This window comes from Puma concolor, chromosome B2 (genome assembly GCF_028749965.1).
Source record: "Puma concolor isolate L17-30 chromosome B2, mPumCon1.1.hap2, whole genome shotgun sequence".
Lineage (NCBI taxonomy): Eukaryota > Metazoa > Chordata > Mammalia > Carnivora > Felidae > Puma > Puma concolor.
In genome coordinates this window covers 37,050,015-37,076,692 of record NC_141671.1, presented here as the reverse complement: position 1 = coordinate 37,076,692, position 26,678 = coordinate 37,050,015, and the positions used below count along the sequence as shown (strand labels likewise).

General features: G+C 54.0%; 1 protein-coding gene across 4 annotated transcripts in view; it reads left to right on the top strand.

Annotated features, from left to right (window-relative positions):
• Positions 1-11,974: 11,974 nt before the first annotated feature.
• MDGA1 (MAM domain containing glycosylphosphatidylinositol anchor 1) overlaps positions 11,975-26,678 on the top strand; it is a 56,608-nt gene continuing 41,904 nt past the window's right edge. The window contains exon 1 of one of the 4 annotated variants that reach the window (XM_086706741.1): positions 11,975-12,325. In XM_086706741.1, the coding sequence (XP_086562867.1) occupies positions 12,259-12,325 (67 nt within the window). In that variant the 5' untranslated portion in view covers positions 11,975-12,258. The remainder of the gene's footprint in view (positions 12,326-26,678) is intronic. The other 3 variants (XM_086706742.1, XM_086706744.1, XM_086706745.1) reach the window with 3 other exon arrangements.

Genomic DNA, 26,678 nt, shown 5'->3' with positions numbered 1-26,678 from the left:
TGGTCTCCCTCCCTTCCTCCCTTCACTCCGGTCCTTGACTGAACTGCACATCCCCTTCTTAGAGGGACCTTCCCCAACTACCCTGTCTAAAATGATGCCATCCCTTGTTCCCCACCTCCTTATCCCCTTTTAATTTTGTTTTCATAGCACCAACTCTAATGCGATGTCTTGGATTGGATTTCCCCAGAGCAGACCCAAGACAGGTAGTTGAGGACAAGTAGTTATTGGTGACTCCAGGAAACACCCACGGGAGAATGGTGAAGTGATACAGGGAAGGGAAGGAAGCCAATAAGGGGCATTTTTGAATCCAGTTACTGTGGGAACTGGAGCCCAATCCTGCTAGGTACTCTGGGAGCTAATGTGGGACACACACCTTGGAGACATCCTGCCTGAGGGGTGAGGGAACCGGGGTATTGATGCACCAGCTCTGGGAGTCCCTGGCCCTTCTAGCTGTTATGTGGGTAGGCAAAGTAGACCTTGAGCAACGGCACCCCCTAATTGGGTGGTGGCCGTTAGAATCAGCCAGAGGGCACCGCAGTTAGCGTGAGACGATGTGGGACGAGCACCCACAGCACCTACTAGACCCAATATGATACAACAGTTTTATCGTTGGTCTTGGAGGGACTTCGTCATGTTCCCTGGTCCATCCTCTGTGCCTGAACAGTGTTTGGTAATCATGACATAGTTGTTGAATGAATGGAGGCCCATTGTACAGATTAAAGATGGTGAGGCTCAGAGGCCTGAAGGACTGTGCCGAGATTAGATTCATGCACAAGAGAATTCTTTACTGAGCACCTATTTTGGGTCTAACACTTTAGACTCTCTGACTCCAATTCCTTTGCTTCCCCTTAGGAACTCCCTTCCCCAGCCTGGGTCCTAGGAAGGGGGAGGTGGAATTTTCGTGACTCCATTCCACATCCCTGGCAAGGAAATGCTCAACTGCCTCTGTCTGACCTCATGAGGAGAGGTCTGAGAAGCCATCACTCAAGGCATGAGTTGTATAACCAGGATCTATACTGAGATGTTACTGGGTGTTTTTCCCACATCACTTGGAATAATGACAGACATCTCCCCCTCCTCCATCCCAAGAAAAGAACCAAGGTCAGTGTCTTCTTTCTGGGCTTTTTTTTTTTTTTTTTTTTGCCTCAAAGAGCTTTGGGTTTTGTTGTCAAAGCAGCAGGGGACCACCCTCTTCCCCCAGTTATGTTTGGGAGGTGGAGGTCTCCTGAGAGGGGGTGAAGAGAGAGAGAGGACTGGAGAGGGATGAGGAAAGGTGGTTTGACTAGGAGAGAGAAGGGAGACGGGCTTCTCCAGCCAGGGGGAGGACAGAGATTTGGGGCCTTTGTCTGGGGCCTTGTGTCCCTCTGGCCAGAGGTGCCAGATGGGGATATTTGTGAAGGCTGGATGCTAAGCACAGAGGCCTGGACAGTGTCCAGGGCCTACTTGTGGTCATTGAGAGGGATGCCACGGAGACCCCAGAGCCTGTCTGGGGCAGCTGAGCCCAACTGAGGTGTGGCTGGGGGTTCAGGAGCCAAGGTGACAGGAGTCAATTACCATGGCAATGACAAGGCCTCAGGCCTCTTTTCCTGGGTCCCAGATTCTTCTATGACCTGAGACTACCGCCCCCCACCCCCAAACATAACTAAGGCTGATTTCTCAGAACTCTGGCAATTGGAGACTTGGGATCAGAATTTATTTGACTTGAAAACATAAAACAGTATGACATTTATTGCATGTGGATGTTGCTGAGTAAATTCAAGCCCACTCCAGTGCAAAGGGACCTGAGGGCTTTTGGATGAAGGGCACACACAGGCCTCCTGTCTGCTGACAGGCCTGGCCAGGCAAAGCCAAACCTCAGGGCAGGCCTCCTGGGTGTTTGGAGGGCCAAGGAGGCCACAGGGGAAACACTGGAGGAATTTAATAAAAAAAAAATGTATTTGAAAATCACATTTGTTTATTTCTGATTATAAAAATAATACATACTGCTTGTAGGAAATTGGGGAAAAATAGAAACATATGAAGACAGAAATGCAAATCACCCATAATCCCACCGCCCACGATAATCATTAAAATGGCATTATCTATCCTGCTCATCTTTCTTCTGTATACAGCTTTTTACATAATTGAGACCATATTAATATTATTTATATAATTTATATTCTATCTATCATGGACAACAGGTCCCTGAACTCTGCACAGTGAACGAATGAAGAACACACATACACAAATACTCCCACACAAACACACACCTGTTAATTTGCATAGACAATGGAGAATGGACCAGGAGAAAGGACACTGAATGGTACTCACAAGTCCCTACCCTGCTATTAACCAGCATCATGACCCTGAAGAAATCACTTCACCTTCTCTGTGCCTTACTTTCTTAATCTGTAAAATGGAAGGGTTGATGAAACCCCATTTACCTGCCTCCCAGCAATTTGGGGAGGGTCAGACGTGAAGGTTCTTTATCAACTGTAGTGGTATCATTAGGCCTCGTAAAAGAATTAGGAGCTCCTGGCTTTTGCCATTTAATGTGCTGTGTGGCTTTGAGCCAGTTCCTTAGTTTCTGTGGTCTTAGCCACCTACTTAGTTACATGCAGGGCTGGACTAAGATTCCTAATAAGGAAACTAAGAATTTTTAGAACAATTTATTTTGTGCCAGGCACTGTACTGAGCACTTTGGATGCATTTTCTCACTTAATCCCCCTAATAGCTCCGTGAAGTCAGAACTATTTTTGCCACCCTTTTACCCACAAGGAAATAGACCCAGAGAAGTTAAGTGACTTGCTCACAGTTGCTCAGCTAGTAAGCAGTAGAGCTGGGGTTAAAATTAAGGACTCCTGAATACCGCTGTCAATTAAACCCCTATAATGGTAGAAACAGTCTCTCTCCCTATTGTCCAATAGGGTGGCCACTGGTCATGTGCAACTATTAAGCACTTGAAAAGTGGCTACTGTGACTGAATTAGCTAGTGGCTATGTGTCAGCCGGCACAGCTGTAGGGTGTTAGCCTTAGGCCCTCTTCTATGTCAGAGGCAGCACCAAGTAAAGGTGAAGAGTGTGGACCCTGTAGCCTCTGGAGCCAGATTATCTGGTTTGATAATCAGTTTTGCCACTTATTAGCTGTGTAACCTTGGGAGAGTGACTGAACCTCTCTGTTCCTCAGTTCCCCCATGTCTAAAACGAAGATGATAAAGCTCCCTGCCTCCTTTGATGGCTGTAAGTCCTGGGTTAGCTGACCGAAATGGAAATGGAGAGACGTGAGGATACACTGGCCTCACAGGGCTGAGTGGGAGGGTCCCTTGGGTACCCACTCCCACGGCAGGGGCCAGATGTGGCTCCTGAAGGCCCGGGCTAGTGGACTTGGACGATCCCTGAGGAGAGCAGGGAGAGCCAGATAATGAGCCGAATTCATCAAAAAGGCAGCAAGTCTCTGGGGCTCCCAGTGTGTGCAGAACGGCGAGCCTGCGAGCCTGCGGGGCGGCCAGGACCCCTCCCCCCCCCCCCCCCCCCCCCCCCGACTGCGTCCTGCGGGGGGGTGGGGCGATTAGGCCTGGCGTGACCCGGAGGGGAGGGGGCGGAGGGTGGGTTGGAAGTGAAAGGGCGGGGGAAATGAAGCACAGGACGGGTTGACACCAGCTCGTCCTGGAGTTGGCTCCAAGCAGAGGGAGCTGAAGCGGGGCCACCACTTTGCACACTGGGGTGGGAGGTGGGCGCCATTCGTGTTGTATTCTGTGTAAATGGCGCCCCCTGGAGTTTATGGCACGCGGCGGTCCTGTCCCTGTGCGTGCGTGGGTGTGTGTGTATGTGTCTATGATTATTCCACTCCAGATTTCCTGCCTCTCACCCCTTTACATGGGTCAAAAAGAGGTGATGACAAAAGGAACGAGAATTTGCTGGGGGAGGTTAACCAGGAAGGAAGCAAGAAGAAACACCTGCCTGGTACCTGGGCCCAGCCCTGGCCCTGTTCCCTCCCCTGATTTCAGCTTCACTCCCCGTCCTGCCCTTTCCTCCTTTCCCTACACACCCTAGCCTGACTTTTCAAGCTTGAGAACATTTGATCCGGCTTCCTTCCGAAGAGCTGCCCTGGAGAAGGTGAGAAAGACCAGCTCAGCGAAACTCGATGCTTTCCTTTGGGGCTGCTGGGGCCCTGGGAGCAGATGCCAGAGGACAGAGCCCCCTTCAGCCTGGCAGAGCCTGGGGTCTTCAGGAAACCCACCAGGCCCCCACCCCCACACCCCTCCTAGAAAGCATCCCAGAATGAGGCAGAAGTGGAAAGTCACTTCCCCTGCCCCTTGTTTATGCAGGATTTCCCAATAACTTCTGCCCCTTGCTTGCCTACTTCCCTAAGAATCTGCTTCTCCTCAGCCTGTACATAACACAAATAGTTCCACTTATATATTTATTATTTATATTTGTCCCTAATCTACATATTGTCTGGATAGTTTGGGTTTCCCTTATCCTGGTAATTCAGGTCTTGACCAGAGCCTGTTTTTGTTTGAGTTAGTGTAATCCAGATCAGCTCATTTTAATGAGCGGACATCAGGGGCGCCTGGGTGGCGCAGTCGGTTAAGCGTCCGACTTCAGCCAGGTCACGATCTCGCGGTCCGTGAGTTCGAGCCCCGCGTCGGGCTCTGGGCTGATGGCTCAGAGCCTGGAGCCTGTTTCCGATTCTGTGTCTCCCTCTCTCTCTGCCCCCTCCCCCATTCATGCTCTGTCTCTCTCTGTCCCAAAAATAAATAAATAAACGTTGAAAAAAAACAATTTAATGAGCGGACATCAAGTGGCTACTGGGTGCTCAGCCCTGCACTGGGCTACCTAATAGGAGTGGGGCATCCACCCTGCCCTCGAGCTCAAGGCACAGGCAGAAACAGAACACATGACATGACACAGATGCCACCTTGAGCCTGGGGTCAGAGGTGACATCCATGAGACCCGGTGGAACCTTGGGAGAGTTGATCTCCAGGTGTTCTGCAATCCCCTCTGCCAGATGTGTCCCTAGGGAGGCTAGTGGACTGAGGCGGGGATGGGGTTTGTTGCTGGGCTGGGGCCTGGCCTCCAGAGAGAGTGGGTTTTCTTCCCTACGGGGGCTGACTGCTACATGCCAGCCTCACAGTCTTGCCTCCAAACAGGCCTGGTTCCCAGGAGCCCAGAGAGACATTTGCATTAGGAGAAAATACCCAAATAAAACACCAGGCTGCTTCCCCTGGGCTTGGTTGAAACTTGGAAGGCTGCAGGCAACCAGGCTTAAAGCAGGGAACAATCTTGCAGTAAAAGCCAAGAAGTCAGTGTAACCCAGCAAGATGTCTTCCTTGTTCCCTATCTCCTTAGCGATTACTTTATCACTGTTACAACATATCTGCTTCTAGATCTATATCTTGACTCCACTAAAGAAATTTTTTTTAATGTTTATTTATTTTTGAGAGAGAGACAGAATGCGAGTGGGGGAGGGGCAGAGAGAAAGGGAAACAGAATCTGAAGCAGGTTCCAGGCTCTGAACTGTCAGCACAGAGCCCGATGCGGGGCTCGAACTCACAAACCACAAGATCGTGACCTGAGCCGAAGTCGGATGCTCAACCGTCTGAGCCACCCAGGTGCCCCCTGACTCCGTTTTTATAGCAGGATCTGTAACTCCATAATAGCAGTCTCCTCTCTCAGACTGGGGCTCCCTGAGGCAGGGCTGTGTCTCCTCCCTCAGACTGGGACTCCCTGAGGGCAGGGCTGTGTCTCTCCCCTCAGACTGTGTCTCCCCCTCAGACTGGGACTCCCTGAGACAGGACTGTGTCTGTCTTCAGACTGGGGTCTCTGAAGGCAGGGTTGTGTCTTCCTCTCAGACTGGGGCTCCCTGAAGGCAGGGCTATGTCTCCCCCCTCAGACTGGAGCTCTCTGAGGGCAAGGCTGCGTCTTTATTTGTTGATATCTCCAGCAGAATACCCAATATGATGAAGGCACAACACCTGGCTCAAGAAATATCTGTTGAATTAATAAACAGTCAAGAGAACCCAACTTTTTCAGCCTGTTCACCCCCTTTCCAGACCAACCCAGTGGGGAAGTAGAACCGGGTAAATCAGTGCTCCCTACACGCACTCAGAGTGGGAAGACCATGTGTTTTCCAAGCCGGTATTAAAACCAAACTACTTTTGATCCATTGGAACATCAGCTCAAAAAAATTAAACAAAACTCCCCTGTTCCAATATTAGTGTGGACAAAGGGAGCTTGGGACAGCTTAGGTGACCCTCACCTGAGAAGCACTGGCATCCAGATAACAGGCCGCTGACACAGCTCACAAGCATTTGGAGTTTGGGCTGGGAGCAATCTCAGGGGAGGCGGGGCACATCTGCTTGTTGTGAAAATGTGAATTTGGAGCCCAGAGATGGAAAGGCGCACGGTGAGGCATGACACACTTGTGGAAAGGTGGCCAGACAGGGGAAGGGACTCCTATCTCTTTTGTGTCCCCACCCCCACCATTCCAGGACTGGGATTTTCAATAATTAATTGTTAAGCCGGTCAGCGAATGTCTCTTTGGCTCAGTCTTCACATCTGTGAAATGGAGGCCACATGTCTTACCTCACAGGCACGTTTTAAGGACCAAATAGGGTAGTGGGTGTGGAATTCCTTGGAAAGGTCAAATGTGAGGGTACCCTTGGTGGTTGTAAAATAATTTACAAGAGGACCCATATAAATTGGACTTTCAAAAGTGATCATGTTTCCCCATCTCACAACCCAGCCCCATCAGGTTTTATGTGCCAATTCATATGACAAGCATTTATTGAGCACCCACTAAGTGCCTGGCACTATGCCAGCTGCGAGGGATACTGTGGTGCCCCCTTTAGTCAGTCCCTTACACAGAGCCAGAGTGAGCCTGCTAAATTCAAGTCAGATCCTCTCCCTCTTCTGATCAAAACCCTGCCAGAGCTCCCATCTCCTGGGAATAACACCCAACCTCCTAAGGCCCCAAAGACCTGTCCCCTTAACCTCTCTGATGTCAGCTCCTACTACTCTCCGGTCACCTATTCAACTGCAGCCAAATCCTCTTTCACCACTGCGGGCCTTTACACCTGCAATGCTCTTCCCCCAGGTATTGGCACAGGTTGACCCCCCGTCTTCTTCAAGACCATGACTCCAGTGTCAGCGGAATCTTGTCCAGATACCCTCTCTCACATTCTGGCCCTCCCACTGCCTCCTCCTCTTCCTAGCTGTAGTATTTCCTTACTATCTAAATACGATTTCTTTTCCTTATTTATATAGTCTTTTGCCTGTCTCTTCACCAGAAAATAACCTCCCTGAGGGCAGGCTCTGGTCTGTTCATTCACATTGAATCTGCAGTGCCTGGAGCAGTGCCTGGCACAGAAACGGAGATACTGGTTAAGTGAATGAATGGTGAACAGACAGGCTCCCAGAGCAGAGGATCTGCCAATGAGGAGGGAGGGGAGGGGCTACAGAACCTGGGTGTCGGAAGTCTCCTCCTCTCCAAGGGTGTCATTGCAGGACTGCATTGTCACTAGTCTTGAGAAGCACGTTTTAGAACGGGAGTTAACTGCTTACTAATTAGCAGCTGGAACCACTAATTGGCTATTTGTTAGAGCCTGAATTAATAAACTGGTCTTCCTGCGAGGTCATAACTCTGCTCATTCTTTACCCCTCCCAGTCAGCCTTCACCCCACCTGACCAGAAAGTGTCTTGCCCTGAGGTTGAATCGATATCTGCCACTGTATGATTTTCAGAGACAATCTCCCTCGCAAAGGCGACAACACCACTTCCACAAAGACTTCCTCTCCCTCTCTCTCCTCCTTCTCCTCCTCCTTCTCTCTTCTCCCAGGCTCTAACTTGCCTAAGGCAGGAGGAGATGGGGGAGCTTTCTAGGAAGGAGCTCTCACAATAAAAGCCCTCAGCTGCCCTGCTTGGCCAAAGTCTGGGGTTTCTGGTTCCCTGGCCTGTCACACCACCCCCCCCCCCCCTCAATCAGCAGCTAGTTCCTGAAATCCCTTGGAGTCCAAGGAATGGGATTTCTCCGGGGCAGAAGAATAGGGTTTTCCTAGAGTATCTTGGATGGAACTCAGGAGTTGACATCAGGTGCTACCCATGGAGCCTCCAGGCAGCCCAGCCTCAGTCGGGCTCAGGTCCAGTGGTCTAGAGCTCATATCCCCACCCCTCAACAGCCCATTTGGGGCCCAGTGAATTGTTCTCCGTGTGTGAGGAGAATATGAAACATTTCTTGTGAAAACATTTACTCGGCACCTAAGCCCTTTTCGGTATAGAGCAGTGGGAAAGAGCAGTGTCGTGGAGCCCAGCTACCTAGGTCAAGGCCCGGTTTGGCCACTTGGCTGTGTGAGTCACTAAATCGTTCTATGTTATTCTATGAGAATAACAGCCCCATCTCACATAATTGTTATGAAGATTAAATAGTTACCGACATGTAGGGCTTAGAATAGTTCCCGGCCCATGGTATCAGCTCTTATTCACTTCTGTTTCTCAACCACTCTGTGAGACAGGGATCCTACTCACTTTACAGCTGGGGAAACGGAGGCCTAGAGAGGTTAGGACTGGAACGTTGGGCTGATGGTTCTCAAGTCTAGTACTTTTTCCCTTCTCCGGGGTTGCCAGACAGAGGGCCGTGTCAGAGGCAGCAGACCAGGCACACTTGGGGGACGAGATGGCCGAATCCACAGGCACACGCAAACAGGATGTCAAGGTATTTACACTGCATACAATTAGCTGCAGAGTATTCACAAGTGAATTAGCTACAGCAAATGTTCAATCCCAGCCTGGCTCCGCCACCCCCCACCCCTCCTCCTGGTCTCTCCCTGACCATGAGTCTTCTCTCTCCTTCAGGCCAGTGTGTGTTCAGGGAGGGCAAACTCAAATGCATGTCAGCTGAGTCAGTGGGGTTCCCTGCCCCTCAGTAATACATCCCAAGGCCAAAGAGGAGCAATCAACTGCTGTCTGGCGTCGGACCAGCTAATTGGAAAATAGGAAGGCAGTCTCCTCTGACATGGATACAAGGTCATTTAATTCAGAATGGGCGAAGCCAAGGAGAGAGGGGAATCACCCTGAGAGCTTCCTGGAGGCGGTGAGGGTTTCTAGGGATTTTTGAACAATGGGAAGGAGATGACAATAAGATATTCATCATCACACCCTCCATCGATGCCACTTCCTTTTCAGACTTCCCGTGGAGCAGGAAATGGATTTTTCTCTTTGGGGTATTGGTTTGGGGTGGAGCGTAGAAAGGATGGCTGTACGGAGGGTATCCTAAGTCTGTGGTCTCTGGCCTTATGATGGGTATCACTCCTCCATTCATTTAGCAAATCTTCAGCTGGCATCTGCCAGGTGCTCAGCACTAAACTGGATCCTCTTATTCAACCTTGGATCCACAGGAAACGAAAGAGAGAGAAGGGGGTGGGGGGAGATGAGGAAGGAACAATCAGTTGGAGGGGGGCTGAAAAATAAGATTCTTCAGATGTTCTCGGACTTCCGAGGATAGACCGAAAGGGAACTGAGGAGGTGCCAACTGATGGCACACCCCCAGTGGCGGCCTGGCATTTCTCCCAATACCTCCCACTGCTGCCGGGTCACGTTCTCCGGTGAGCAGTCCCTTGAGGGTCAGGGGAGGGGGGGACCTAGCAGGAAACGACCTGGGGAAGGGGTGGGTTTTATTATTTTTTAAAATTCATGTTTTAATTTCCATATTGAAAAATTAAATCTTTTTGGTGTAAGTTCTTTGAGTTTTGGTAAACGCAGAGTCGGGTAACCCACATCACAGCCCAGATACTGAACAGTTCCAGGGAGCGGGGGAAGGAGGGTTAATAATCTCCCCGCTTGTTAGCTGCTGCGGTTGTCCGCGCTCCCACGGGCCGCCCTGATACAGTCCTTGCGCACAAGCCGAGATAAATAACGGCGACAGGTGGAGCAGGTGAGATTAGCAGGACCGGGGTAGGGGGACGCGATCGGAGGCGCAGCGGAGGCAGCCCTCCCGGCTTCCCAGCCGACGCCCCCTCCCTGCTGGCGTTTGGGAGGAGCGCTCTCCCCACCCCAGCTCTTGGGGGCGGGGTGAGGTAGCGGAGTTCCGGAGTGTCTGACGCCCGCAGCTGGAGGGGGCCCCGGGCTTGGCTGCCGGAAGAGAGTGCGCCCCTGGGGCGCTTGGGGGCGCTTGAGGTCCTAAGGAGAGGCAGGATGGGGAGAGACAGGGGCAAGCCGGGGAGAATGTGGGTGGCCTCGGGGAGCTCCGGTGGCGGGGTCCTGCGGACAAACCTGTTGGCAACCTGTGGGCCGAGGCAAGGGCTGGAGCTCTAAGCGTGCGCTCTCCGCCCCCGGCTCAGCCAGCTGCTCTGGCGGTGGCCCCCACGCCCTACGCAGGGAGAGGCCGAGGCTGCTTGGAAAGGGGCGGGGGCTCGGCCGGGGGCGGAGGGACTCCGGGGCCGCGCAGACAGCCCTGCAGACCGACAGCAGGCGGCCGGCTCGCGCGCCTGCAGGACCCCAAAAGACGCGGGCCCTTGGCCTTTCCCTCCGACCTCCGCTGTAGTTCCAACCACCAAAAGTGCAAAACATTTACAAAGTGTGCAGTGCCCCGCAGGCTTCGGTCCCCGGGGCGAACGGCCGTGCTTGCCCCGCGAGCGTACTGGAATCGGTGTACCCGGCTCGGCAGCCAGTCTGGGTGTGCAAGGGCGGGCGAAGAGCGAGCGTGAGAGAGTGCGAGCGCGCGGCTGCAGAGCCCGCGCCGAAACCCACGTCCCTCCGCCACTGTCCTCGGAATAGATGGATCCATTTCTGCTTTCTGACATTTTCCTGCCGGGGGGGTTGGGGGGGGCGGAGAGAGGGAAAGAAGGGGGAGGGGCAGAGAGAGAGAGAGAGAGAGAGAGAGAGAGAGAGAGAGAGAGAGAGAGAGAGAGAGAGAAAGAAAGGGAGAGGAGAAAGCAGGCAGTCTGCTTCCCCCAGCCCTGTTTTGTTTTCTCTAATTGGTCCTGGGGGAGGCGAGGAAATTGGACAGAGGCTGGGCCGGGCGAGCTGGGCTGCCTTTAATTGGCTCCTTTTTTTAACTGGAGGGGAATCAAACAGGAGAGCGAGCGACAAAGGGTGGGAGAGCGAGAGACCGAACGAGGAGACGCGAGGAGGAGGGAGGAGGAAGGGAGGGAGGGAGGGAGGCGGGGGGAGCGCGGAATGAAAAGCTCCGAGGGGGGAAAAAGCAGCACAGCGAAGCTCAAGTTGCCGAGCGAGCGGAGCGCTCCCGCGGCCCCGAGCCCAGCGGCCGCGGCGCCCGGGAGCCCGGCCCGGCCCCGCCCGCTCGGGGCCCCCGCTGGCCGAGGCCGCCGGGCGGGGGCGGGGACGACCAAGTTGGGGCGCGGCGCAGCCCCACTCTCCGGAGAGCATCGAGACCGGGAGCGCCACGGCCGCGGCCAGACGGCGGGAGCGAAGCGCGACGAGCGGAGGCGGCGAGCGGCGCCCGCGCCGCAGCCCTGGCCTCGCCGAGAGCGCGAATATTTTTCAAACGACTCAAACTTTCCTCCTTTCCCCGCTTTCCCGGTTCTCTCTTGGCTGGAATTGCTCTCCTGATTCCCGCGGGGCGCCGGGGCGCGATTCCTCCCCGGGGCTCCTCGGTGGCTCGGGTAACTTCGCGGACCTGGGGACCCGTGGATCTCGCCCCTTGGCCGAGCCCAGCCAGCGCTTCTCCCCCGCTCAGGAGGGCCGGGGCCGGGGCTCCTTCGCCTTTGGGAGGGCGCCCAATCCGGCTCCCTTGGGTCGGGCTACTGAGACCCCAGGACCCGCCGCAGGACTGGAGACAGCGGATTAACCCGAGGGAAGCCCGGGCCTTCCAGCCCCCAATCCGCGGAGGGGCGTCCCCTGGGCGGGGAAAAAGACAAGTTTGTCAGTCGTCGGTGGCCTGTTGGATCGAAGAGCCCCTGCCGCCGCAGAGGGGTCCCTGGCGCCCAGCACACGGAGCAGACAGCCCTGGGGACCCGGGGCAGGTCGGCGGCCGGGCTCCTCGGGCCGGGGCGCTGGCTGCTGCGCCGGGCGCGCCAAGGCACCCGGGGCCGGGCCAGCGCCCCCTGCGTCCCCACGCGGGCAGCGGCCCCGCCGGAGGAGAAACCCGGGTCGCCTCCGCAGCCACCGCCGCCTCCTCAGCCTCCCGGTCTCCGTCCCCGCCCCCTCTGTCGCCTCTCGGGGAAAGGGGGGACGCAGGGGGCTTCGCGGGGCCCCGGCGGATGCGCCCCCCGCCACCTCTCGGGCTGCGCCGCCTCGCGGGGATGAAGCACCGGCCGTGAAGATGGAGGTGACCTGCCTTCTACTTCTGGCGCTGATCCCCTTCCACTGCCGGGGACAAGGAGTCTACGGTAAGATCCCGCGTCCCGCTCCACGCTGGCTTAGCACCGCGCGGAAACTTTGCAAGAGGCGCAAAGTGCGCGCTGCCGGGGTTTGGTGGGGACCCCGGCTCCGACTCTGGAGTGGATGCCCGGGTCCCCGCCCTTTTCAGGGCGCGAGGAGATCGAGCTCGCCGTTTCAGAGCACGGAGACGGGTCGTAGGGTCTGGCGTGAAGCCGGGGATGCCAGGGGGAGGCACACACTTCCTCAAACCTTGCCGGGGGCCGGAGTGACTCGAAACCCTTGAGAGCACCCAGTGGGCTCGGGAGATCCCGACTGACCCCAAACCCGAGCCTGGGGCAGCGACTTGCACAGAAACCTGGTCCTACCCTGGCTCGGCCTCCGGAGTACAAGCCGAGCGATGCACGATCCGGAGTTGCGCGCGGCTTGCGGGTGAGCTGGCTGCCAGCACGGCGGCGGGGCGGCGGGCTCGCCTTCCCCGCTCTCGCTGCGGCTTCGCTTCTTTTACTCGCTTCTTGACTGCCAGAGCGGATGCCAGCATCCCCTGGATTGGGCACCTAAAACCCCGGCATCCGTTTTCGGATCTAGCCTGAGCCAGTTCTTCCCATCCCCGGTTCCCAGCTACAAAACCCCAGCCCCACCTTCTTTCTCCCTGAGCGCATACACGGACGCATTCAGCCACCGTCCCCAGGAAACGCAAACACGGCACGCACCCATCGGGCTACGTGTTCAAACTCTGCCTCCTGCCACGCAGCTTTGCTCCTGCGTCCCTACGCCTCGCTTTCCGGCGCTAAGGGGACTCTGGCTGGTTACCCCTTCTCCTGTCTCTCCCGTGGGTGTTCCTGGGGAGAGGTCCTGAGAGCAGGCATCAATGTCCAGGATCACCCCAGGGCTCACCACTCTCAGGGACCCTCCTTCTGAGTTCTAGTAGGCTTCAGTGCCCTGACCTTACAGTCTCAGGGCCTAGTGGCCCTTACTCTGTCTTCTGACTGCAGGATGGTCTGCACAGATCACTTTTTAATATTGTATAGGTGGGGTGGGAGGGTTCCCCGTCCCTCTATCCTGAGTCCAGGGCCTAATTATTCATCTTTAGATCAGGGGAGAGTTTGACCTGTTCTCTTGGTGTGGAGGCAGAGACATTGTCCCCCCAGCCGCCAGCCTGGGGCGCAGATGTTAAATGCTTCCTTCTGGGGGTGGCTGGCGTTGCCTCCTGGTACCTCGCGAGAGGCAGGGGTGTCCTGAGGGGTGTCTGGGAGGTGACATGCTCCTGGCTCTACACAGCTAGCTGGCTTGGGCATAATTCCCTGGGGAGGCCGGCCCAGGCATCTGGCCAAACTCTGCTCTTAATTAGTTTGTGTGTCTCTTACTGCCTGGCCCTTTACATAGGCCAGAAGAGGAAAAAAGAAGGAAGAATGTAGCAGGGACCTAGAGAGGCTGGGTTGTGGGGAGGAGGCCACTGAGCTAGCCCCAGAGGCCTCCCCGGGGGCAGAGGAAGACACCAGAGGTCTGGGGTGTGTGTGGGGGGGGTTCTTTTTCTTCGTTGTCCCCAAGGTTTTCTTGTAGCTTCACTGCCTCCTTAAAAGGTGGCCTAAGATGGATGTCACTGAGGTCTTTACCTCCTCACCACACCCCAGGGGCTCTGAGGGTGACAGAGAACCCTCACTGTTCCCTACTGTCCTCTACTCTGCCCCTCCCCCCTAAGTGTCCTTGGGCAGATCTGGCGAACTATCTCCTGGTCATCCCTCTCCTTGGTCCCCTCCAGCTTTTCCAGACTTCTCCAGGGCTGCACAGGGCCCATGTTGGGGAAGCCCCTCTGAGCCTAGCCTGGAAACCCCAGCAATAAGGGCAGGGTTGGGGTCGGGTGGGGGCTATGGAAGTAGTGTCTGTAGACCCTGATTTCAGAGTCCTAGGGGACCAGGATTTAGCCATTGGCTTATCTGCCTCTCATTTTCTGTATTTTCTCCTCCCTCATGTGCCTGGATCTCACTTTTTGTTGCTCTCCACTTAGAGCAAACCAAGGTGCGCTGGGTGTACTGGGGCCAACCCCAGGGCTCTAGGGTGAGAGTCTTTGCATCTTCCCTTTGAGGTGTTGGCTCCAGGGCAGGCTGGCGCCTCAGGGAAATTGCAGAGTGAAGCATTTTTATTGGGATAGATGGGGAAGAGGTTAAGATCTAGTATGAGAAGGAGGATGGCAAGAGGCTGCTGAGTTCTTTGTGATGCTAGAAGCTTTGGCCAGAGACAGCAGAAGGGGGAACTATGGTACTACCGTAGTTCTTCTGCCCACCCCCCCACCCTGGTTTCCCTCTCTGCCTAAAGCAGATGAAGCAGCGTGAGAAAGAGTAGAGTGTAGGGGTGAGAGATGGCCACTTGTGTCCATCATTGTATCCTGGCATCCAACATGGTGCCGGGCACACAGCAGGAGCTTGGCAAATGTTTGCTGCAGGAATGAAAGACCATGGTTGCGGGTGGCGGGGCGTGGGGGGAGGTTGAGGAAATGCTTTTTGAAATTCTTTCTCCCCAAGAAGTCTGTCTAGGATGTTTTCCATCAGGGTAGTGGGGCACACTCTGAGGGTCTCTGCTTTAGGGAGAGTCACAGAGTCCTAGACTGGCAGCTGTAGGAGACCTCAGGGAGGAGGAGAGAGGAGAGGCTGAAAGCCCAGTGCTGCCTTGGCAGTGAGGAGAGGCCGGTTTTAGTCAAGGCACAAAAGAAAACAGTGTGTCCTGGGGAGGGAACCCGGCCCCTTCCCCTCTGCCTAGCCCTGCGTGGCTGAGGGAGGGGTAGATTAACATGCAAGCTGAATCGAGAGGGCAGAAGAGCAGGAGGGCAAAGCCGGCAGGATCTATCTAGCTTGGGCTGTGGGTCTCTGTTGAGGCTGGTAGGAGGCAAGTGTCCAGAGCCTATTGGCTGCTTCCATCTGAGGGTCCTGTTGCCGGGGTCTGAGGTCTGCTGTCTGCAGCAGGGCTGGGGAGGTGCTCTCAGTCTGGCCGGGTGGTTTCGCTCCTTCTTTGGGACACAGATGCTACGGCAGCCCAGTGCTGGACCAGATGGTCCATTTGGAGCTGATCCCCTCTTCCCTCCCTGCCTCCCAATCTCCTGGCCCAGTTTGTTGTGCTCCGTGGTGGATTCTGCAGTCTGTTTTCTGGCCGGCCAGGGGGGTGGGCTGGCCCCAGAGGCCTACTCTTGGGCAAAGGCAGGAGCCAGGTGATGGAGGAAGGGCATCCCGTGTGTGGAAAACATCAGAAAACACCCGCTCCTCCATCCTGGCTTCCGCTTCTCCCCGTAGCTGCCGGACGCCCGGCCAGGGCAGGTCAGTGGGATTCCACGCCCTTACAAAAACACAGCAAACCTCTGGATTATTTAATATGCAGGAGTAGGAATTGACATTATCCTTAAGACAGGTTGTTTGCAACTTACTGGTGGAAGTCAAAATATTTCACCAAAGGTGTCATCAGAAACTACTATCCTATGCTAATTTTTGTGGGAACATGAAGACAGATGTTGAATAATTTGACAAGAGCAACATAGCTTACAGAATTATCACCAAGTCAGGTTTTTTTTCCCCTCCTCTGAGGGGTGCAGAGAAAGAATGTCAGGAAGTGTGTCTCCCAGTGCCATCTTCTGGGTGTTGATCCTGGCTGTGGGCACTCTTGGGATTTCTCCCTAGAGTTTCTACCACAAGTCTTGAGTCTGGCTGTCCAGATCTATCCCTGCCCCTGGAGAAGAAATGCCATCAGAAAACTGGTCCCCTAGGGCTAATGGAAGGCTCTGGGGGTTTCTAAATGTCCTCAAGAAGGTTCCAGCCTCTGTTCCTTCTTCCTTCCCAGTTATGGAAACTGCATGAGAGAGACGGAGCCTTGTGCCCACAAGTCAGGCTGGTTTCTTTGCCTTGCCAGCATTGTCTTCCCACCCCCCTCCACCTTTCCCTGCTGAAGTTGATGTTGGCCCCTGAGCCAGCCTGAGGACTCCCCAGGTCCAGTAGCGAGCCTGGAGAGCCCCACTTAGGGTCAAGATCTGCATGGTGCCCCATCCTACACTGCAGGCAGGGAATTGGTGTTTCATGGGTGGTGGTGGGGCCCTGGTGAGGGGGTGGTTAGAGAGGATTTTATTAGCCAGGAAAGCACCCTTGAGGGAGTGTGCTGGGGACATGCCAGGGGCCCACTTGTAATTGGCCAGGCTTGGCTGTGAGTTGCTGGGGCCGGGCGGCAAAGCTTCCTTTACAGCCTGGTATTAGCTCTGCTTTGCTAGAACAGGGAGGAACGGGGTGGGGGGGGGGGGGCGGCTGTTGGCGGGGGGGAGTGCTCCGGAGGGAGAATGGAAGGAGCTAATCACGGCCGCCAAGGCCCGGCAAATGAATGATGCAGGAAATCAATACCTGGGGGCGGGGGTGGAAATCCGGGCAGTGGTAGCAGCCCCAGCGTCTCTAGCTGCCCAGGAGGCACGGGTGGGCCTGGGAGTAGTGAGACAGGCTGAAGTGTGAAGGACCCCTCTCTGCCACCTCCTCCCTTCCTCCTTCCTCATCACTTCTCTGCCTTTCTTCTCCCCCACTCTTGTCTTCCATCTCCATGTTGGGTCAGGCAGTGCTGCACCCCACAAAGGCAAGGGGCCTGGGAGAGAGGACCTTGGGCCTCTCAGTCCTGGCAGGACATTGCCCTGCCCCCTACCTGCCGCTGGACACCTGAGCCTGACCAGGCCCCAGGTGCAGGGAGCGTGCGTAGCTGCCCAAGGACTGTACCTGATGCTGCTGGCACTGCCACTCCAGATGTGGCCAGCAGGGGGAGGGCTTGGCCACCACATTGCCTTTTCTGGGCTCCCTGGGCCTCAAGACTCCCGGTGGGATGAGTTATTCCAGTTCCTCAGCCCGGGGTCTATGGGAGCTCCTTAAGGCCTTCTGATGCTCCAGGCCACCTCCACCTCCCACATACCCAACCCCCTGTCCCAGGGCATTTGCCTGTGGCCAAAGCCACACTTGCTGCGCCCCATGCCACACTTGCTGCGCCCCATGCCGCAAGAGAGCTCGGCAGTAGGACTCAGCTCTGTGGGATCCTGCCCAGGTGGGGCAGTGTGCAGAGCTGGGACTGTATCCATCACAGCGCTGCCTCTTTGTGAACCTGGGGTGTGGCCCCTGTTCTTCATCTTCCTCCCCTTCTCAGAACACTCTGCTTTGCAGGCACACAATCTGCCCATGGCAGGAACTAGGTATTAAGGGACCCTACTGCATTTGAATGCTGATACAGGAGTCGAGACCAATGCTTAATAGCAGAGGAATCTTTTTTAAACAATGGAATTGCTACCCCCACCCCCCACCCCCGCAGTCAATGAGTAACACGTGCTCTTTGCAAAACAATCAGAGAATACAAAAAATTATAAGGAAGAAAATAAAGCTCACTTGATATCCCACCCTGCATTTGGTGATGGTTCTTTCAGGTGTCCCTTTATGCAAAGAAGAATGACTCTTTTCGAGAGAATCATTGGTTATTACAACAATCCCTCATAGGGAGTAAGTGTCATGTGCCTTTACCCAGTGCTCGTATGCCTCTGATTCCCGTAAGGTTCTGAGAGGTTAGCATAGCATGTCCTATTGTCCACATTTAAGAGAAGAGGAGACAGACACTTAAATGACCTGCTCAAGGTTACACAGCTGGTAAGAAGTGGCCACGAGGCTCCATCGCTGGGGACCTTCTGATTTGGAGGTAGGAAAGATGGAGTTTCCTCCCTCAAGGAGAAGGGGAGAGGAGTTACACACAAGATGGTTCCTGAAGATCTTGGTAAATGCCATGTGGCAAGGGCAGATAAAGGACTGAGGGAATTCAAAGGGTTAGGAAGTTACTTCCAAGGTCTTGTGAAGGGGGCGTTTCAACTGGCTCGATGAATAGACGTGAGGGCTGAGGAGAACATCACAGATGGAGGGCTCACTGTGGCAAAGGCATGGAGGGTAAAGAACCTGGTCTGTGCAGGGAGTAATGAGTTGTTCCGTCGGGCTGGAACATCGGTTGAAAAAGAATGGGCACTTAGAGTTGGCACAGCAAAGGAACAATCGTAACAATGGCTAATGTTTACTGCCTGGGCTGAGATCACAAACGTGCACTCACTACAAACATGTGGTCACTACAACCCTTGGAGTGAGTCATTTTCAGCCCATTTTACCAAAAAAGTAAACTGAGGGCTCAGAAAGATGAAGTCACCTGTCCAAGTGCTGGAGCTGGGCTCAAACCCATATCGGATTATGGAGCCTGTGTTTGGGTGTAGGAGGCTGGAATTCTGGGTCTGGGAGAAGCTGTCAGGAAGGTCCTGAGCAGAGAAATGGGTTGACGTCAGCCATATTTCAGGCTGCTGTGCAGCTGTGTGTTTTGAAGAGGGTATATATGGTCAGGAGGAGGGAGACTGGTTGGGAGGTTCCGCGGTTGTCTGGGGAATTCATAGGGAGAACTCCATCCAGGGTGGTGGCTGTGAGAATGGACAGGAGGTTTCAGGTACAAGAACCACAGGGAGTAAAGGCTCTGTATGGAACACGAGATATCTGGCGAGAGAAATAAGCTCTTACTCTCTTAGAGTTTGCATTCACGCTGAGGGGAGACAGACAGTAAACAGTAAACAAGTATAAAATGCATCCTATGGTGATGGGTTCGATGAAAAAGGGGAGAGGAGCTAAAGGGACAAGGAGGGGTAGACTGTGGTTCAAGTTCAACTACTGTGGCTGGGAGGCTTCCTTGTATAGGTGCCACCAGAACAGAGAGCTGAAGATGTGGAGGGAGGAAGCCCAGTGGATATCTGCAGGAAGTATATTCCAGGCAGGAGATTAACCAGTGCAAAGGCCCTGGAGTAGGAGCCTGCCTGGCCTGTTTGGCAACAACGAGGAGTCCAGTATGGCTGGAGCAAAGTGAGCGATGCGGGGGCCGGGGGGGGGGGGGGGGGGGGGGAGGAGGTGGCGCGAGAGAGTTAGTGGGGCCTGGTTGTTTGCAGTCTTGAAGGCTATGTAAGGATGTTGGCTTGTATTCTGAGAGGCGTGGGGGAGCCACGGGAGGCTTTTGAGCAAGAGAGAGACATGAGTTGACACCTTTTTAATAGAATCCCTCTAGCTGCCATGTGGAGAATAGACTGTAGGGGGTTGGGCGTGGGGGAAGGGATCCGGTTAGAGATTGTCGGAAAACGCAAGGAATGAGACTGTACAATCATTAGGGTCCAAAAGGGCTTCAGGAAGAGCACAGGCAAGAGCTGGGGCTGAAAATGGCTCTGAGGTTTGGCACACAACGGCAGAGCAAAGGCCACAGAAGTCAGGCAGGTTTAGGGCAACGGCGTGACGTAGTTAAGAGCTTGGAATTTGGGGTAAGAAACCAGGCCCGAACCCCAGCTCTGCCCGGCACCAGCCACGAGAGCCTGGAAGGTTACATCAGCTTTCTCAGGCATGGCTTTTCCGCTTGTCAGGATGTTTACTGCCGACAGTAGTAAACTGCGGTGGGTAGTCGAGCCCACCGCACGGGTTTGTGATAAGCACACCATGAGACCGTGCTGGGGAGCCCTGGGCACTGTGCTTGGCACTCAGCCAGGCCTCAACACATCGCTTTATTCTAATGACGCCTGTGCAGTTTTGAACTTTGTGGGATTGTGGTGTGGGATGTGTGGGAGCCCTGGTGGTGGGGTAAGTGGACACGAGTGTTCATGCTCAGGAGAGAGCATTCTGAAAGAGGCAGATTTGCACACGTGGACTTATGTGCACAGAACAATGTGGGTTGAAATCATGAGTGGACTGAAATGCCAGGGAAGAGAGAGTAGAGTGAGGGGCACTGGGCTGAGACCAGCACCCTGGGGGTGGAAGGAGTGAGAGGAGACAGAGTAGAAGGCATCAGGGGGGAAGAAGGAGACCTAAGAGGGGACAGGGATCAGAAAGCCAGGAGAAGGGCCGGGGTCTGTGGGAGGAAGGGCCATCTAAGGTGGAGGAGGAGACAGAGTAAGGGCCATCTGGGGACTAGGAGGTTGGCAGAGAGGCAGCAGGGCTCCTCGAGATCCTCTGGGGACTTGGGGAAACCTCAGATGCTGATTCAGTGGGTCTGGGGCTAGGCTGAGATTCTGCATTTGTAACGAACTCCTCGGGGTGATGCCCATGCTGCTGGTCCAGTCGCTCTTTGGATAGCAAGGGCAACCAGGAAGGAGGTTAGGCTCAAGCGGCAGACTTGGGATGGAGGGCCAAGTAGGTGGCTTGCTGCCTGTGAGGGGCTGTGGCCCAGTAGCCTCACCTCTGAGCCTCAGTTTCCCCATCTGGAAGGCCGGTTTAGGCATGCCCGCCTCTTAGGATTCCAGAGAAGCCCGACAGTGATAATGCTTTGCAAGCTCTCAGGCGAACTCTGGGGACTCTGTTTCGCGAGAGCAGAGGGGGTGGCAGGCAGATGGTAGGGAGCCCCGGGTGTGGGTGGCCTGTTGAAGCAGGAGGTGCGGGCTGCGCTTTTGAGAAACGTGGCGGGCCAGGGAGGGCCTGAACGGCAATTCCTGCTCCCCTTGCCTGGCCTTCCGCCTGTGGGAAGCTGGGCTGCAGGGGTGGGCGATCTGGGTCAGTGGGTGGTGGCCTGGGCAGGCATGAGGACGCTGCTTGGCCAGCTTTGGAGATTCCACCCCGCGCTCTTCTGGGTTCCTTTCCAGTCCAAGAAACTCTGCTGAAATAGACTTTGATTATCTGGAGGGCTGGAAGCTGCGTGGAGAAGTGGTTCTCAACCCCAGGGGCATGGCAGAACCACCTGGAGAGCTTTTTCAACAACAGATGCCCGGCTCCACCCCAGACCTCCTGAATCAGAAACTCTGCAGGTGGCATCAAGGCAGCTGTGGTTGTAAGAGCTCTCCATTCGATTCTCGGGCACAGCTGGTGTAGACAATGCATCCGAATGAGTCAGGCCCAAACAGATGTCTTCTTCCCCTGGGCTTTCTGAGGGCATTTCTGGGTTTTCTAGGTCACCGCCCAAGCTTTGTTTCAGCCAAGCTCTGGACCCTGGGTTTTTAAAAAAAAAAAAAAAAAAAAAAAAAACCCTATGCTTATTATTCTGTAAATTAGGAGCAGGGAGGCTTTCTACTTTAAGAGTTCTAACTGGCAAGTGCAGGTCATGATCTTTGGGAGACTGGCCCCTCCCTCTGCTTCTGACCACGGGATTTCCCCCAGAAATGCTGTTTTCATTGATTTTCAGTAGGTAAATTCTGTTACCATGTTGAAACGTTGCCCTTTTGTTTATTCTTTTCTCTTTTTGGTTTAGAGAAAAATGAAAATTTCAGAGCTGGACCACATCACAGCAATTCAGTGTAAACCAAGCAAATATTTAATGAATATCTATCTGCCGAGTGTCTGGAAGGGTAGTGGGTTCCGTGGCTGCAGGGGTGAAGGGCACCTGCCCCCCGGGGAGCTCACAGTGGAGCAGGAGAGTGCAGTCCTTTCCAAAGCCCTCATTTTGGAGAAGCTTGAGTGATTTGCCCAAGGCTGTAGCGTTAGCAGGTAGTGGAGTAAGGATTTGCACTCAAGCCTGCCCAGTGCAAAGTCTAGGGTCTGCCTGCTGCCCCACATGTGAGGTTCCTGAAGGAAGTATCTGGCCATTTTTTGTTCCCCAGCCTGTGTTGTGGAGGATGGGTTGGCTGAGGACCCTCAGTCTTATATCAGATAGACATCACATTCTGTTGCTAGAAACAAAGACTTGACTGCAGAGCCGCCAACAAATTAAAGCTGATTTTCTTAAGTCGAGAGGTAGACTATCCATGACTGCTATGGTGACTTCCTGGTCAATGGAGATCCATTCTCTTTCCTTCTTATTGCTCTGCTCTCTTTACAATGGTGCTTCTCAAACTCTGCCACGTGTTAGAATTACCAGGTTGGGTGCTTAAAAATCCTGATGCCTAGGTCATACCTCATACCAGTTAAATCAGAACGTGTGGGAGTAGGAACCAGGCATCAGTGTGTGTGTGTGTGTGTGTGTGTGTGTGTGTGTGTATGCGCGCGCGCGCACACACACACACACACATGTTCAGCATAATGAACTCCAGCCTTAGAGCATTTTGCTTCAAAGTCGCCAAAGGGCTGCTGGGGCTCAGCCATCACGACACATTCCAGGCAGGAGGAAAGGAGGAACATTTAAAAGGGTGGGCCTGCCAGCTGAGTCAGCTTCTATTAAAGAGCTTTTCCAGAAGCCCCCTCCCAATGACTTCTGCTTGCATCCCATTGGCTATTCTTAGCTGCAAGGGGCGCTGAGACATGTAGTCTTTTAGATGGGCACATTGTCACCTAGGAAAATATCAGGTTACGTTAGAAAGAAGTGGAGAATGTGTATTGGGTAGGTAATGAGTAGTCTTTACCACAAATCCCTACCTTGGGGCCAGTTGGCATTTCTTGAAATGAGAGAGGATTTAGATGGATGTCAGCGCTGCTCTCACCCCCCCCCCCCCCTGCCGGCCTAGCTCAGGGGCTCTGGCTGCTCTGAGGATGCCCAGAAGAGACATAGGGAGGAGAGACATAGGGAGGAGACTTGCTTAGGGTCACCCAGACATTCATGAGGGGTCTAGTTTCCCATCTGCCAGTGCTCCTTTTTTTTTTTTTTTTTAAGTTTATTTATTTATTTTGAGAGAGAGAGAGAGAGAGAGAGAGCACACACAAGCAAAGGAGGGGCAGACAGAGAGAGAGGGAAAGAGAGAGAATCCCAAGCAGGCTCCGAGCTGTCAGTGCAAAGCCTGATGCGGGGCTTGAACTCATGAACGGTGAGATTATGCCCTGAGCCGAAATCAAGTGTCAGATGCCTAAGTGACGGAGCCACCCGGGTGCCCTGTATCTTCCAGTGCTCTTGTTCCTTCCTCCCCGCCCCGGCACCATTCACACTTGCCTGAGGTTGTTCATTTCTGCTGGCCGATACCCCTTTCCACTAGCAGGTAGCTCTTTTTGCTCACAGCCACCAGGAGGGCGCTGTGGATTTTTAGACCAGAAACTGAAGGTCCATACTAGAAGCCAGGGACTGGAGAGTACTGTAGAGGTGATGATCTAGCTCATTTTCTCCCTCTCAGGCCCACACCCATCTGAGACCAGGCTACTCCATTTGCTGTTTGCTCAGTGTCTCTGGTCCTTGTTGCTGGAAACTTCTCATTGTCTGACCCTATTTCCACTCACCTTAACATAATCTCTTATCAGAAAGATTCGGGAGCTGAGGCCTTTGAGCTGAACTTGAACATCTCTTTGGCCCTGAGACTTTCCCTATGTGATTCTTAAGGAACTCTTAATGAAGGCACTTTTTCCTATGTCTGAGAGGGACATCAGGAGGGTAGAGGTAGGGAGCTGGGTTCTGGTGGCCCCATCTACCTGTGTTTGGTTCTGGCATTTCAGTAAAATGCAGAGGGACCTTGGGGGAGGTCACTTTAACTTCCAGTAAAGTACATAAGTCCACAAGGCAAGCTGCAGGTGGCAAGGCCTGGCTTTACTCTCCTTTCTGGAATAAGGCCACAGAGTAGACAGAGGAAAGGCCATGAGATGGGGTCTCAAGGTGTGGCAAGGAGTGAGCTCATCTGCCAGGCAGTTGCCTTAAGTAGTGACCCAGAAGCAGATCTTCGAGATTCAGTGCAAGAAGAAACAGACCAGTGAAGGTAAGTGGCTTGCCGAGGTCACACAGCAATTAGGTGTCAAAGCTGAAGTTAAAAGCCATGTCAAGGGACTCTACAGCTGCATCTTTCTCATTCTCCAGTATCACCTCGTAGGTTCAAGGAGAAGCCAGGACATGTCTACATGGTATTTACAAACTTTTTTGTGTTCACACCTTTATAATTCTCCCCTCACCCCTGTGAAGGCTATGTCTCATTCCCAGGCCTCATTGCATCTGGACTGTAGGATCTGGGGCTCATTCTGGGTCCAGGGCTCCTGCTTAGATGTTAGAAGTCCTTAATGGAAATGTCAGGGAGGCCCCCCTTGTGGGTAGAGGAAGCAGTTGGCTTGGCAATGTGAACTGGAGTTTGCTGCCAGTCCCCACCAGGCCCAACATCTCTGTCACACTGCCCGAGTCTCGCCTTGGAGTTATTGACAAGTTAGCCAGCAGAAGCTATGGTCTATGTTACCAGAAGGTTGTTCTGGGAGTACCTGGCAGCCCTCAAGCCTTTCTCCAGTGGCCCAGGTTGGTTGATCAGATGAGTTGGATCTTGAAGTGTTGGTATTCATGCAAGGAAGTTTCCAAGGAAGTCATGGGTGGAGGTAGGGAAGCATGGTAGGTTATGTGATGTTGGTGGGTGTGATTGTTAAGCAGTATGAGGGTCCTGGGTTGTGGCCATGTGAGAGATTTAATAGTGGACACCATGATGATCAGGATTGGCTTGGGCTCAGTTTGGGCTCCCCAGAAGCAGATGCCGAGATAAGGAGCCAAGTGAGGTAGTTTATTTGGCAGGTGAGCTTGGAAAACTCTGGTAGGGAAATGGAGATGTAAGACAGGGAAGCACAGGGAACCAATAAAAGGTGCACCGTCAAGCCAGTCACTACTGTGTCCCATTGGGGACCTCTGGGACACCATGTAAAACACTCTCCCACCATGGTGAAGGAGCTGGGGCATGTATACACCAACTCCTATCTGTGTTGGTTGAAGGCTGCTCCTGGGGGTATTAATTTCCTGGTACTTCTAGCCCAGTAGGCATGGAATGTAAGCTCTAGTGGCCAGAGATGGCCTCAGGCAGAGAGAAGCAGGTTCTGGCCAGTGTGCAATGAGGTGGTCAGGGGAGAGGATGTGGTGCAGAGAGGGGAGGCACCAACAGCTGTACGACATCCTGCCTAAGCCATCGGTCTTGCTTTCTCCGATCCAGCCTGTTTTGCTGAGCTCTTTGTTCTTAGGTCTTGTCTTCTAGATGCATGTATAAGCCCTGACTCCGGGATAAAAACTCTCCCTTGCGGCCGTCAGACCTGTGAGCTGCTCATTTACTTCCTAGGATTTTGTGACCAGAACCCCAGCACATCGATTTCCCCAAGACCTTCCTGATAGAGTCCAGGCTCTCCCTGATGGATTGAAGGGGGCCTTACACTTGGGGAGGGCAGGGTTGGGGGATCACTGAGGACAAACTCAGAGTCTACAGGTCTTTTGGGCATTGCCACGAGAGGCATGATCTTTAGCTACCCACCAGCTGAATTCAAAACTAAGAAAGAGGTGGGGACAGTCTCTGAGACTAGCTCTCCGCAGGCAGAATTCTGTGTGGGTGAAAAAGTAGATTGCTTTCTGTCCACCTCCTTCTCCAGGAACCAAACCTCCTCCCGTGGGCAGACTAGCCTGTACCCCTGAACATCCCTGGGCCTAATGGGTCCAGATCAGAGCACCTCCATCCTGTTGTGAATTTTTGTGTCTCTTCACTACCCACCTGAGATTAACTAATTAGTCAGATATTTACTGAGCACCTCCTATGTGTCAGACACTGTTCTCAGCTCTGAGGATACGGCAGAGAGCAAGACAAAGAGAGGATCCAGAATCACAGGCTTGTAGAGTCAGAGCCAGGAGGGATCTTAGGGCAAATCTGATCATTTGTCGGGAGAGAAACCTGAGGCCGAGAAGGAGCAAGAGAAGCCTTCATGCCACAGAGCAAATAGGGAGCCCAGCCTGGAATCATGGAAGGTCAAAGATAATGGGCTAAGAGGTCACCTTTCCCTAACTGCTCAGTTTTTAGAGGCAGATACCAGTGGCCAGAGGCAAGAGTCACACCAAGCTAGTGGCATGGGTTTTGCCTGCCAGTGAACACAGCATTCTCTCCTGCATCCCTTCCAAGCCAGACTTGGGCTCTGATGTACTGAAGGGAGCGTGTGTGTGTGTGCGCGTGCGTGCGCGCGCGCGTGCATGCATTGTGCCTGTGCCTGTGTGGCTTTACATGGGCTAGGGCAGCCAGCAGGAGATCTGAGTGGCTTTCCTGTGATCAAGACATCCCACCTCCTTCTGGGACGTACAGTGAGCTCTCCCCTCCTGCCTCCTCTAGCTCTCCCATACAGCCATGGCCCCTGGCACTGCCCACTGCCAACAGTGACCTCGGGCAATGCTGGGAGGGTTCAGTCCTGCAGGATGCCCTGATGTGCCCGAAGCATCAACATCCCTGACTGCCTCACTCCCTTTTTCTGGAGCTGAAGGAGCAGAGGCTGTGAGGCTGTCCAGGGCAGGGGTGGGATGCGTGCCTCCCAGTCTGCCCCCCCTCATTGTTGGAGCTGGGGCAGGTGTAAGGAGTGGCTCTAGAGAGCCAGGCTGAGAGGCAAAAGGGGAGGTAGTTCTGTGTGCTGGTAATCAGTGTGTGTGTGTGTGTGTGTGTGTGTGTGTGTGTGTGTAGGACCATTGGCATGAGATAAACTGCTCCCACTGGGTACCTTGATAGGAGCTAAAATACACCCCCCCGCCCCGTTCTCTCTA